General features: G+C 39.2%; 1 protein-coding gene across 3 annotated transcripts in view; it reads right to left on the bottom strand.

Moving 5' to 3' along the window:
- Positions 1-14957, bottom strand: part of LOC144694420 (scavenger receptor cysteine-rich domain-containing protein DMBT1-like) — a 126628-nt gene that overhangs the window by 85570 nt on the left and 26101 nt on the right. For 2 of the 3 annotated variants that reach the window (XM_078564802.1, XM_078564803.1), the window contains exons 2-6: positions 11768-11791; positions 10482-10629; positions 7566-7774; positions 2782-2929; positions 1003-1211 (exon numbers count right to left, since the gene is read on the bottom strand). In XM_078564802.1, the coding sequence (XP_078420928.1) occupies positions 1003-1211; positions 2782-2929; positions 7566-7774; positions 10482-10629; positions 11768-11791 (738 nt within the window). The remainder of the gene's footprint in view (positions 1-1002; positions 1212-2781; positions 2930-7565; positions 7775-10481; positions 10630-11767; positions 11792-14957) is intronic. The other variant, XM_078564801.1, reaches the window with a different exon arrangement.

Raw genomic sequence — 14957 nt, 5'->3', positions numbered from 1 at the left:
AAAGATATAGAAGGAAAGTTGATGTGTTTGGATGAAAAGGAGTGGGAAGAGGTCTATATGGAGCATAAATGCTGGCATGGACTGCGTGGCTTGTTTTTTGAGCTCTAAGCTCTTTGTAATTTGTCAAAATTAATGATACAAATGGAGATAATTTGCTATCTGGTCTTTTCACTCTATTTTTTTTTTGCTTTCAGTCTAGGTGAACCCAAAGTGAAATTTTGCACAGCAGAGATGGAAACATATTTTTGCCCAGAGCAGTGTTTAGACCAAACAGACGCAGGCCAGTGGTTTTTCATTGTCTCAGTTGACGACCATTTTGGAAGCTCCCAAATCCAGAGCCTCCAAACTCTGCATCAACTAATTTTATGATATTCTTTGAGAAGTGGTGGGATCAGTAAGGTGCTGGATGCGACGCTAAGAGGTGGAACAGATTGGGACATTCAAAATCAGCTTTTTCAGTTTACTTAAGGCACCTTTACTGTGTCATAACAGCGACGTTGACTTTACATCTCCAAACAAAATGAAATATAAAACTACACACTCGGCCTTCAATCTTTTCTAGGAGTGGATACAATTATAAGCTGCTTTTCTGAGTAAATCAAGAAGAAAGCCAGGAAAAGTGTTCATAGGAAAGGACAAAATTTGACTGCAACTACTTTGAAAATGTGGATACATTTTCAACTCGTTGCTGTTACGTGAAACTTATATTTTGATAGAAATCAATGGAAACACCAATCAGGCGGCTTCTATAATTATAATTATAATAATTACAATAATAAATAAGCTATAATTATATGGTCCGACTGCAAGGCCAGAATTATACCTGGGCGCTAAGTTGAAAAGCTTTATTTTTGAACGTTTTGGCTAGATTTTTGGTTAAACATACTGATAAAGAGCTTTAGTTGAGATTTCAATGGGTTGAGATACATCAAGTCCTAATTTCTCTACATTTCTTCTAGTTTAAAGCACATTGCAATATGACACTAATGTAACAAATCTCACCATCATTGTTTGGCAGAGAGGAGTAGTTTGCAGCAAACCCACGTCTAGTAACACTGGAATCAGATCTAAAATATATTGTCATACTGTTCGATGATGATATAAATATCTCATCTGATCCATTGCAAAATTTCGAAAGCAAAACAGAATTTGTTGTGGGCCCATCGTATATTGCAATATAATCGTATGAGCACGTTGATGTATATTCCAGCCTGTTGAGTGAATGATCATAGTTTGAAAATGAATGTTGCAGTAAAACATTGTTTACAGTCAACTTCCTTAATAAATCAGATAATGATAAGCATGCCTGCATCTATAAGCACCATTAGAAGACGTTTCAGGTCCTAAACAAAAAACATGAGAACATATTGGACAAGTGAAAAATGAAGATTTGCATTTACGTAGCACTTTTCATGACCAGCAGCATTTTACAGCCAACGAATCACTTTGGAAGTGTAACCCTTACAATAATGCAGGAGACATGGCAGTCAAGTAATGCACAGCATATTTCCACAAACGGCATTACGATAACAACCAATCTGTTTTGGTGATGTTGATTAACCGGGGATAACTTCACTGCTATTTTTTGAGATCATTGAATCTTTTACATCCAGCCAAGCGGGCAGACAGGACCTCAGTTTATCATCTCATCCATAAGAAGCTACCTCCAATAATTTTTTTTCTTATTCATCCACGGTATGTGGGCTTCGCTGGCTGGGCCAGTGTTTATTGCCCATCTCTTCTTGCCCTTGAGAAGGTGGTGGTGAGCTGCTTTCTGGAACCGCTGCAGCCCATGTGGTGTGGGTGATATGTTCCAGTGAAGTACAATGCAAACTGGAGGAACAGCACCTCATCTTTCAATAAGGTGCTATACAGCCTTCTGGACTTAACACTGAGTTCAACAACTTCAGACCATTATTCTCCATTCTGATCTTTTTCTAATTTTTTTCCAATTCTCACTACCCACAGGGCCATTTGTAGCTTTTTTATGCTTTGCTTTCACAGAGCGCTAACCCTTGTTCTGTTATTAACATGTTCTGCTATCTTACCGTTACGCCACTATTAGTACATTCTTTAGACTTTAACACTACCATTAACATTCATTTTGTCGTGTGTCCATGACATATCTGTCAAATCTCTACTGAGCTCCAATGGCTTCCTACATTTTTTACACTGCTCCACCAGACCCCCGCGCCCCCGGCCCTCCCTCTTCAACTGTGTAATTTCTCACACATTTCTACCTCCATTCACCGCTGAGGAAGAGTATTTCAGACTCAAAATGTTAACTCTGTTTCTCTCTCCACAGATGCTGCCAGTCCCGCTGAGTGTTTCCAGCATTTTCTGCTTTTATTATATTTGATCTAAGTAAAATCTTTGCAACATTCCTCCAGTCTGTTATTATTTCATGAAATTATATTTATCGCAATAAGATTTGTCCATCTTTCACACCTCAACATGGTTAAAGGATCTATATCACATTGAACTATTCCAGACACATTTACACTTGTTTCATGATCACATAGTACATTTTGTAACAGCTGACTGCTGATCTCTATTCCAGAAAGGGAAATATCTCAGATCAGATCTTTCAGTTAGTCATATGAGTTTTATTTTACTGGGAAGACCTAACAGCATTCTATAATATTGTTTCTAGTCAACAAAATGGAGAATACCTCCTTGCTGTAATTTAAGTGAAGTGAATCCATTAGTAATAGTTAATTGGCAGCAAATATTCCTGCCATTCTTTAAATGAAATTATAGAAGTGAAATATTTTTACTTACTCAACGTAAGTGAATTGTAGCTTTATGATATGGTTTCTGTCCCCTCTTATATACCAAGAGCATTGTGCATTATTTGGATAGGGGTATGGATAATTGGGACTGAGAATAGACCCATAGGCAGCATCAAGATACCCTCCACAAGATCCACCTATCAACATTAAGAAAATGGATAAGTTCACGAGTGCAATACATGATAAAAGAACAAGCTATTTCTTTTTTATTCTCTACCAAAATTCTTTGCCAATTTTCCTGCACATAAGAAATTTAAACAGGAATAGGACATAGAGGTCCTGGAGCCTGCTTCGCCATTCATTATGATCATGGATAATCTTCCTTTTCTCATAATATTTCTTAAAACCATTCACTCATTGTTCCTATAAGGTTCCACAGCTACTGGTCACCAGTCACCTTCTTTATGTCCCTGTTGATCGTATTGACAGTGATTGGTCACATGTTAATTATTGGGCTATCACAGCTGAGCCTGATTCTGATTGCACCAGATGTCCATACACACGGACTACCAATGGCAGCTAGTGGGAAGCCTGATAGGACCTCTTTATTCACTTCAGTAGCTTATGTGGGCTCTGAGGCCCAGAGCCACCCTGCCATTGCTTTGGTTGCAACCAGATCACCCAATTGGCAATCAAATCTGGAAATTTCCTGTTTGTGTGGTTCAGCAATTTGCTGAATACGCTTGCAGTGTGTTTGGTGGAGCCAGATATATATTCTAACATGTAAATATAAATACAAAAAATTACACAAAGTATTCCACATATCAACGTGCGGATTTTTTATTCCGTCATGCATAAAAAGGTGAGCTTTGTGATTTTCAGATGTGAATGTTAATATTGAATAGCTGATGAACTGACATTCTGCAGCAATGTGACATTTCTTATCAAATTTACTGTGCCCATTCTTCAATGACTTGTATCCTTTTGTTACTTTACTGCAGACCATTAGATTTCTGTATTTAAAAGACATTTCTCCTACTAACACTTGCAACATTGCTAGCATTTCAACTTTTGATATTGAATCTTTCCCCAATAGTGTCAAATTTTCATTGCTCAGCTGAGTCAAATTTTTTAACAATATTGGTTCCATTGTTGAGCTCATCAACATTTCAGGCTCAGACATGAAGAGTGACAACATGGTGAAGTAGCAGATGGTTGCTTCTGTGTACATAACTGTACCCAAGCACAATCACAGTATTCATGAAATGGGAGGTCATGTCAACTCAGCCCTGATATATCTATGTTCAGAAACTCCTCTGCCTGAAGTTGATTTTTAAAGAAGAAGATGAAGAACCTTTAAAAATAGTTACCTGATGTTGGTGTTGTGAAGATTTCTAAAAGTACAGATTAAAATGAGGAAAATTATTTAGTGAACCATGAACAAATAATGAAAAAATATTTTTTTCAGGTATGAGATAAAAGATACAATATGTAGAAATTACAATATGAAAACATGCTATTTTTCCCAATAAGCCCATGACAATATTTACCCCAACCCCTCACATAGGCAAATAATTCGATTCATATACACAATTTGTTATCATATCTCTTCATCTCCTTTTCCACCTATTCAACCTAAACTTAAAAATGACATGGGCTTCAACCTCAGGTGGCACGCAGCCGATTCTCTCCGATAGGTGTTTGGTTGAGTTTCCAAGTCTACAGTTGTTACAACAGGGTGTTCTGAGACCACAGTTTGACTTACAGCTCAAATGGGCTAATGCAGGGTTAGCTTTCTTTAATGTTGAAACAGAATAGATTTTAAAAAACTTAATCAAAGTTTAACCATTTGAAGAGATTTAAAAACTTTGCATGGATTTAATGAATGCATTTCAATATCAAGTGTGTAGGACTGAAAGCTGTATTAAGTTGTTGGAAGTTCAATTTCCCCTGAGGTCTGCATATAGTGGATACTGGATGAGTTGCTATGCAGGTGGCATGAAAGGCTTGAGGTGACATGGGGATGGTGATGGGGGTTGAGGGAGTGTGACAGGGGAGAGCTAGAGGGTCGAACAAGTTCTTAGACAACTGGAACAAAGTCCCAGATAACCAATGTGGGCCTTGTAACCACACTGCATCAGCACTCGCCCGCCCCTGTGGCAGTCTATGCACTATAGAGTCTTGTGTTCAATCATTGTTTCCAAATCTGCGACTGTTTACTTTGGAATGTAACAACCTTCACATGGAGGAGGGATTCCTTCATTCTTTCAAGAATTAAAACAATTAATCTTGTTGGACGGAAGCTGCATAATTTCAAAACTCTATCACTAGGTATAGCATTGCCCAGCTAAAGTGCCCCTCAGTGTCATTGTACACAGAGGATGCAGCACTGATAAAGTTCTTATTTTTGATGATAAAACTTCTCTGTGAAGATTTGATTTTTCTATGCAGGATAAAAGCAATGAGGTAATAATATTCAATTTTCAACAGGTATTTCTGAATGAAAACAGAAAAATTAGGCAGAATTTTGCCCTCGGTGGGCGAGCGGACCCCACCGGCTCGGCGGTGGGTTGGCAGCCAAATTCCGCCACTGAAACGGTGCCCGCCGCCATTTTGAGTGGGTGGGCCAATTAAGGCCCGCCCGGCAGCCTGTCCAACGGGAAGCGCTATGTGCTTCATGTGCAGGGGCAGGGGGGATTCCCCATCTGTCAAAGTGCGCTGTTTCACACATGCGCGCAAAAGAGCGCACTGCTCCCTGAGACCAAGTGCTGTCTCAGGGAGATTATTGACAGGTAAAAAAACTACAAAAATAGAAAAATATTAAAATTTTAACATGTCCCCCTCATTTGACAATGTCACACGAGATGGGACATATTACTAAGAAATACATAAACTTTATGAAACTTTTTAAAAAAAACTGAAACTTCATCCCGCCAGTGGATGAAGTTTCATGTATAATCAGGAGCTCGCTCGGGCTCCTGGCCTGCCCGCCAGCCTTAAGGTTGGACGGACAGGGTCTTTAACAATCTTAATTAGCCTGTCAATGGCCTTAATTGTGCATTGACAGGTCGGCGGGCTAACAGCTGATTTCGCTGTCCGCCCGCCTTCCTGAAGATTTAAATGTACTGGGATGCTGTCAGGGGTTCCTCCTGACGTCATCCCACATCATCTTCCAAGTCAGCGAGCGGGCTCCACCCCCAAATTGCCGACAGGAAAATCCTGGCCATTGGAGCTGAAATTCCTTCCGTTGTCTATTTCAAGAAAAATTGGATTTTAGTTAGAAGTGCCAATTTTTCACTGAAGTTACCACAGTTCGGAATTTCTGGTCTACTTAAAGTTAATACCGTAAGTGCCTTTCCTGTTGAAAGAAGAGGAAGTTGGGCTTGACCAACCCTAACATTGATATGAGTAAATAATAATTCTGCGTATTAAATACGTAAAATTATTCAGCATAAAGCCAATAGGCTGACGCCAAAGCTTCTTATGTATGATCACATCATATAAGTATTTTTCGTTGCATTTATAATGTCCCTGAGGACGCATCAGCAATTTACAGTCTCGAGTTTGTAGTTATTTGTGTGGTCGAGGTTAGGTGACTTTGATGCAGAGACTGGAAATTGGGGTAGAGCCCACCTGCCCCAGGTTTGTGTCCATTCTTCCACCCACACAGATATTCAATAAATACTTAATCAATCCAATTGAGATATCAAGAGAAACTGCTTCATTCTGAGACAAGTTAGAATGTGAATTTCGCTACTAAAGGGAGTAATTAAGGTGAATAACATAGATGTAGTCCAAGCTAAGCTAGATGAGGATATACAGGAGAAAGATATAGAAGGAAAGTTGATGTGTTTGGATGAAAAAGAGTGGGAAGAGGTCTATATGGAGCATTAATGCTGGCATGGACTGCGTGGCCTGTTTTTTGAGCTGTCAGTACTTTGTAATTTGTCAAAATTACAGATACAAATGGAGATAATTTGCTATCTGCCCATTTACTCTCCATTCTTTTTTTGCTTTCAGCCTAGGTGAACCCAGAGTGAAATCTTGCGCAGCGGAGATGGAAACATATTTTGCACACAGCAGTTTTTTGGCCAATCAGACCCAGACATGTGGTTTTTCATTGTCTCCGTTGACGACCATTTTGTAAGCTCCCAACACCATAGCAGCCAAACTCTGCATCAACTAATTCCATGATTTTCTTTGAGAAGTGGTGGAATCAATAAGGTGCTGGATGTGACGCTAAGAGGTGGAACAGTTTGGGACATTCAAAATCAGCTTTTTCAGTTTACTTAAGGCACCTTTACTATATCATTACACCGACGATAACTGTTAACTACATCTCCAAACAGAATGAAATATAAAACTACACATTCGGCATTCAATCTTTTCTAGGAGTGGACACCTTTTTAAGCTTCTTTTCTGAGTAAATCAAGAAGAAAGCCACGAAAAGTGTTCACATGAAAAGACAAAATGTGACTGCAACTACTTTGAAAATGTGGATATATTTTCAAATCGTTGCCATTACGTGAAACTTATATTTTGATAGAAATCAATGGAAACACCAATCAGGCGGCTTCTATAATTATAATTATAATAATTACAATAATAAATAATCTATAATTAAATGCTCCAACTGCTAGGCCAGAATTATACCTGGGCGCTAAGTTGAAAATCTTTATATCTGAACGTTTTGGCTACATTTCTAGTTAAGCACTTTGATAAAAACCTTTTAATTGAAATTTCAATGGTTTGAGATACATCAGGTTCTAATTTCTCTACATTTCTTACAGTTTAAAGCTCATTGCAATATGATACTAATGTAACAGATCTCACCATCATTGTTTGGCAGAGAGGAGTAGTTTGCAGCAAACCCACGTCTAGTAACACTGGAATCAGATCTAAAATATATTGTCATACTGCTCGATGAAGATGTAAAGATCTCATCTGATCCATTGCAAAATTTCGAAAGCAAAACAGAATTTGTTGAGGGCCCATCGTATATTGCAATATAATCATATGAGCACCCTGATGTATATTCCAGCCTGTTGAGAGAATGATCATAGTTTGAAAATGAACGTTGCAGTAAAACATTGTTTATAGTCAACCTCCTTAATAAATCAGATAATGATAAGTATGCCTGCATCTATAAGCACCATTAGAAGACGTTTCAGGTCCGAAAGAAAGGACATGAGAACATATTGGACAAGTGAAAAAGGAAGATTTGCATTTACATAACACTTTTCATGATCAGCAGCATTTTACAGCCAATGAAATGCTTTGGAAGTGTAGCCCTTGTTGTAATGTGGGTGACAAGGCAATTAAGTTGTGTGCAGCAAATTTCCACAAACAGCATTCTGACGACAACCAGACAATCTGTTCTGGTGATGTTGATTGAACGGGGATAACGCCCCTGCTATTTCTTCAGATAGTGGAAACTCTTACATCCAGTCAAGCAGGCAGACAGGACCTCAATTTATCATCTCATCCATAAGACGTTCCACCTCCAACAATGGAGAGTTTCCTCAAACACTGGAGTGTCAGTCTTGATTTTTGTGCTCAAGCCTTGGAGAGGGACTTGAACCCAGAACCTTGTGACTCAGAGACAAGTATGCTACTAAATGAGCTTTTGCGACAAACAGTAGAGTGAACTCAATGTATCCAGCCCATTCTTTCCACAGATCTAGTGGGATTTGCTTCATAAATACTCCAATAAATTTGTCTTGAAATTCTCTCCCAGCTTTTCAAGATTATCAAACATAACAGCAATACATTGTAAGATGTAAATTCCAAAGGAAACAAGGACTCCCCACGCAGGTTTCAACTATGCATTCAGCTGTGAAACAACCACTGGAAATTCAACTGCAGGAAACCTCACAGCCTGCTGAGAATGCTTTGTTTAATAGTGTCCTCACTTCAGCTGTAATGCATCAAGTTCCTTCAAGAAACTAGGCTTGCCTCATGGGACACTGGCCATCATAAATCAGAGACTGGGTTAACCATAATTTGTACAAGTGTACTCCATTTACCTATGTCAAAGAGATTGTGGGGCCACATTGTGTGTGAGCATGCATCTAAGGACGAGTATGTGAGATGTAGCGGTTTAAACTTGGGTTAAGTGTTTGAGAATAAATAACATTATTTAGATTAAAAGTCACAAAAGACTGCTGCTGATTCTGTTAAACTGACATACAATCTGCAAGGGGTATGAAAGCACACACATTCTTTAATCACTAAACATACTAATCATGGCGGCTAAACGAAGACAAACATTTTGTTCATAACACAATCACATCTTTTGGTTTTTCCCATTTAGCGAGTGAACAATCCTTTGTTACATACAGACTTGTATACAGACACATTTCTTGTTCCAATATTTAACAACTCATACAAAAACAAAGCACTGCAGATACTAGAAATCTGAAATAACAGCAGAATACGCTGGATATACTCAACAAGTCTGGCAGCCACTGAGGAGAGACAAACAGAAATAATGTTAAACCTGTTCACTCTCCACAGAGGCTCCCCAACCTACAGACTATTTCCAGTATTTCTGTTTTTATTTCATTAACTTATATTTATCTATATTGATCTAAGTATTTGCACTTGATTCAATTTAGTCTACTGTATTTGCTGTGGAGACTAAACACAGACTGCACGGCTGCTTTGCAGAACACATTCTCTCAATCTGCAAGCATGACCCAGACCTTCCTATCGCTTTCCATTTGAATTCACCACCTACCTCTCATTTCTGTGCTGGCTTGACAATATGTTCCAATGAGGCACAATGCAAACTGGAGGAACAGCACCTCATCTTCCAGTAAGGCACTATACAGCCTTCTGGACCTAACATTGAGTTCAACAACTTCAGGCCATGAAAACTGTCCTCCATTCTGATCTTTTTCTAATTTTTTCCCAATCCCCTCTACGCACAGGGCCATCTGTAACTTCTTCTTCTGCTTGGCATTCACAGAGCACTAACCCTTGTTCTGCTATTAATATATTCTTCTATCTTACCTTTATGCCACTATTAGCACCATCTATAGTCCTTAACACTACCATTAGCACTCCGTTTGTCCTATGTCCATGACATCTTTGTCAAATCTCTCCTGAGCTCCAACAACGACTTCCTATTTTTCTCCACCTGCTCCAACACTCCTTCGCGCCCCACCCCCTTCTTCAACAGTGTATAATCCCTCACATTTCTGCCTCTCGTAGCTCTGAAGAAGAGTATTACAGACCCAAAATTTTTACTCTGTTTCTCTCTCCACAGATGCTGCCAGGCCTGCTGAGTGTTTCCAGCATTTTCTATTTTTTTTACTATATTTGATCTAAGTACGATTTTTGCACCATTTCCTCCAGTCTGTTATTATTGCATGAAATTATATTTATCTCAATAAGATTTGTCCTGTTTCACACCTCTACCTGATTAATGGATCTATATCACATTGAACTATTCCAGACACATTTACACTTGTTTCATGATCACATAGTACATTTTGTAACAGCTGACTGCTGATCTCTATTCCAGAAAGGGAAATATCTCAGATCAGATCTTTCAGTTAGTCATATGAGTTTTATTTTACTGGGAAGACCTAAAAGCATTCTATAATATTGTTTCTTGTCAACTAAATGGGGAATACGTCCTTGCTGTAATTTAAGTGAAGTGAATCACTTAGCAATGGTTAATTGGCAGCAAATACTCCTGCCATTCTTCAAATTAAATTTTAGAAGTGAAACATTTCTACTTACTCAACGTAAGTGAATTGTAGCTTTATGACTTGGGTTCGTCCCCCTCTTATATACCAAGTGCATTGTGCATCATTTGGATAGGGGTATGGATAATTGGGACTGTTAACAGACCCATAGGCAGTATCAAGATACCCTCCGCAAGTTCCACCTATCAACAGTAAGAAAATGGTTAAGTTCACGATTGCAATACACGATAAAAGAAGAATCTATTTCTTTTTTAATCTCTACCAAAATTCTTTGCCAATATTCCTGCACATAAGATATTTAAACAGGAATAGGACGTAGAGGTCCTGGGACCTGTTTCACCATTCATTATGATCATGGATAGTCTTCCTTTTCTCATAATATTTTTTAGAACCATTCCCTCCTTGTTCCTACAAGGTTCCACAGCTACTGGTCACCAGTCACCATCTTTATGTCACTGTTGATCGTATTGACAGTGATTGGTCACATGTTAATTATTGGGCGATCAGAGCTGAGCCTGATTCTGATTGCACCAGATGTCCATACACACGGACTACCAATGGCAGCTAGTGGGAAGCCTGATAGGACCTCTTCATTCTCTTCAGTAGCTCATGTGGGCACTGAGGCCCATAGCCACCCTGCCTTTGCTTTGGCTACAACCAGATAACCCAATTGGCAAACAAACTTCGAAATTTCCTGTTTGTGTGGTTCAGCTATTCGCTGAATACGCTTGCAGAGTGTTTGGTGGAGCCAGATATATATTCTAACGTGTAAATATAAATATAAAAAATTACACAACGTATTCCACATATTAACCTGCAGGTTTTTTATTCCCTCATGCATAAAATGGTGAGCTTTGTGATTTTTAGATGTGATTATTAACATTGCATAGCTAAAGAACTGACATTCTGCAGCAATGTGACATTTCTTATCAAATCTATTGTGCCCATTCTTCAATGACTTGTATCCTTTTGTTACTTTACTGCAGACCATTAGATTTCTGTATTTAAAAGACATTTTCCTCCTAACATTTGCAACACTACCAGCATTTCAATTTTTGATATTTAAACCTTCCCCATTATTGTCAAATTTTCATTGCTCAGTTAAATCAAATTTTTAACAACATTGGCTCCATTGACAAGCTCACCAACACTTCAGGCACAGACATGAGGAGCGGCAACATGACTGTACCCAGGCACAATCACAGTGTTCATGAAATGGGAGGTCATGTCAACTCAGCCCTGATATATCTCTGTTTGGAAACTCCTCTGCCTGAAGTTGATTTTTAAAGAAAAAGATGAAGAACATTTAAAAATAGTTACCTGATGTTGGTGTTGTGAAGGTTTCTAAAAGTACAGATTAAAAGGAGGAAAATTATTTAGTGAACCATAAAGAAATAACGATAAAATATTTTTTCCAGCTATGAGATAACAGATACAATATGTAGAAATTACAATATGAAAACATGCTATTCATCCCAACAAGCCCATGGCAATATTTACCCCAACCCCTCACATAGGTAAATAATTCGATTCACATTTACAATTTGCTATCATATCCCTTCACCTCCTTTTATACCTATTCAACCGAAACTTGAATATTGACATGGGCTTCAGCCTCAGGTGGCGCACAGCCAATTCTCCCCGATAGGTGTTTGTTTGAGTTTCGAAGTCTACAGTTGCTACAACAGGGTGTTCTGAGACTACAGTTTGACGGACAGCTCAAAGGGACTAATGCAGGGTTAGCTTTCTTTGATGTTGAAACAGAATAGATTTATAAATAATTAATCAAAGGTTAACCATTTGAAGAGATTTAAAAACTTTGAATGGATTTAATGAATGGGTAGCATTTCAATATCAACTGTGTTGGTCTGAGAGCTGTATTAAGTTGTTAAAAGTTCGTTTTCTGGCATCTCCACGTGGCCCCTGAGGTCTGCATATGGTGGATACTGGATGAGTTGCTATGCAGGTGGCATTGAAGGCTTGCGGTGTCACGGGGATGGTGATGGTGTTTGAGGGAGTGTGACGGGGAAGAGCTAGAGGATCGAAGAAGTTCTAAGACAACTGGAACAAAGTCCCAGACAACCAATGTGGGCCTTCTAACCAGACTGCATCAGCACCCGCCCGCCCCTGTGGCAGTCTATGCACTATAGAGTCCTGTGTTCAATCATTGTTTCCAAATCTTCGACTGTTAACTTTGCAAGGTAACAACCTTAACATGGAGGAGGGATTCCTTCATTCTTTCATAAAATAAGACAATTAATCTTGTTGGATGGAAGCTGCATAATTTCAAGACTCTATCACTAGGCATAGCATTGCCCAGCTAAAGTGCCCCTCAGTGTCATTATAGACAGAGGATGCAGCACTGATAAAGTTCGTATTTTTGATGATAAAACTGCTCTGTTAAGATTTGATTTTTCTATGCAGGATAAAAGCAATGATGTAATAATATTAAATTTTCAACAGGTATTTATTAATGAAAACAGAAAAATTAGGCAGAATTTTTCCCTTGGTGGGAGGGCGGGCCCCACCAGCTCGGCGGTGGGTGGGCAGCTAAACTCCGCCGCTGAAACGGGGCCCGCCACCATTTTGAGTGGGTGGGCCAATTATGGCCCGCCCGGCAGCCTGTCCAATGGGAAGCGCTATGTGCTTGCTGTGCGGGCGGGCGGGGGGATTCCCCATCTGTCAAAGAGCGCTGTTTCACACATGCACGCGAAAGAGCGCACTGCTCCCTGACACCAAGTGCTGTCTCAGGGGGATTATTGACAGGTAAAAAAACTCCAAAATTAGAAAAATATTAAAATTATTAACATGTCCCCCTCATGTGACAATGTCACACGAGATGGGACATGTTAATAAGAAACACATAAACTTTATGAAACTTTTTAAAAACGGACTGAAACCTCATCTCGCCAGTGGATGAAGTTTCATATATAATCAGGAGCCCGTTGGGGCTCCTGGCCCGCCCGCCAGCCTTAAAGTTGGACGGACAGGGTCTTTAACAATCTTAATTAGCCTGTCATTGGCCTTAATTGTGCATTGACAGGTCGGTGGACGGACAGCTGATTTCGCTGTCCGCCCGCCTTCCTGAGGATTTAAATGTACTGGGATGCTGTCAGGGGTTTCTCCCGACCTCATCACACGTCATCTTCCAGTCGGCGAGCGGGCTCCACCCCCAAATTGCCGAAGGGAAAATCTTGGCCTTTGGAGCTGAAATTCCTTCCGTTGTCTATTTTAAGAAAAATTGGATTTTATTAAGAAGTGCCAATTTTTCACTAAAGTTACCACAGTTCGGAATTTCTGTTCTGCTTAATGTTAATACCGTAAGTGCCTTTCCTGTTGAAAGAAGAGGAAGGTAGATTTGACCAACACTAACATTGATATGAGTAAATAATAATTCTGGGTATTAAATGCGTAAAAATATTCAGCATAAAGCCAATGGGCTGAAGCCAAAGCTTCTTACATATGATCACATCATATAAGTATTTTTCGTTGCATTTATAATATCCCTGAGGACGCATCAGCAATTTACAGTCTCGAGTTTGTATTTATTTGTGTGGTCGAGGTTAGGCGGCTTCGATGCAGAGACTGGAAATTGGGGTAGAGCCCACTTGCCCCAGGATTGTGCCCATTCTTCCGCCCACAAAGATATTCAATAAATACTTAATCAATCCAATTGGGATATCAAAAGAAACTTCTTCATTCTGAGACAAGTTAGAATGTGTATTTCGCTACTAAAGGGAGTAATTAAGGTGAATTACATAGATGTAGTCCAAGCTAAGCTAAATGAGGACATACAGCAGAAAGATATAGAAGGAAAGTTGGTGTGTTTGGATGAAAAGGAGCGGGAAGAGGTCTGTATGGAGCATTAATGCTGGCATGGACTGGGTGGCCTGTTTTTTGAGCTGTAAGTACTTTGTAATTTGTCAAAATTAATGATACAAATGGAGATAATTTGCTATCTGGTCTTTTCTCTCCATTTTTTTTGCCTTCAGTCTAGGTGAACCCAGAGTGAAATTTTGCACAGCAGAAATGGAAACATATTTTGCACAGAGCAGTGTTTAGGTCAAACAGACCCAGGCCAGTGGTTTTTCATTGCCTCAGTTGACGACCATTTTGGACCAACTCCAGAACAGCCAAACTCTGCATCAACTAATTTTATGATATTCTTTGAGAAGTAGTGGGATCAATAAGGTGCTGCATGTGACGCTAAGAGGTGGAACAGTTTGGGACATTCAAAATCAGCTTTTTCAGTTTACTTAAGGCACCTTTACTATATCATAACACCAACGATAACTGTTAACTACATCTCCAAACAGAATGAAGTATAAAACTACACACTCGGCAATCAATCTTTTCTAGGAGTGGTTACATTTTTAAACTTGCTTTCTGAGAAAATCAAGAAGAAAGCCACGAAAAGTATTCACAGGAAAAGACAAAATGTGTCTGCAGCTACTTTGAAAATGTGGATATATTTTCAACTCGTTGCCGTTACGTGAAACTTATATTTTGA

The sequence above is a fragment of the Cetorhinus maximus genome, chromosome 20 (assembly GCF_964194155.1).
Source record: "Cetorhinus maximus chromosome 20, sCetMax3.hap1.1, whole genome shotgun sequence".
Classification (NCBI taxonomy): domain Eukaryota; kingdom Metazoa; phylum Chordata; class Chondrichthyes; order Lamniformes; family Cetorhinidae; genus Cetorhinus; species Cetorhinus maximus.
This window is presented reverse-complemented; position numbering and strand designations above follow the sequence as displayed.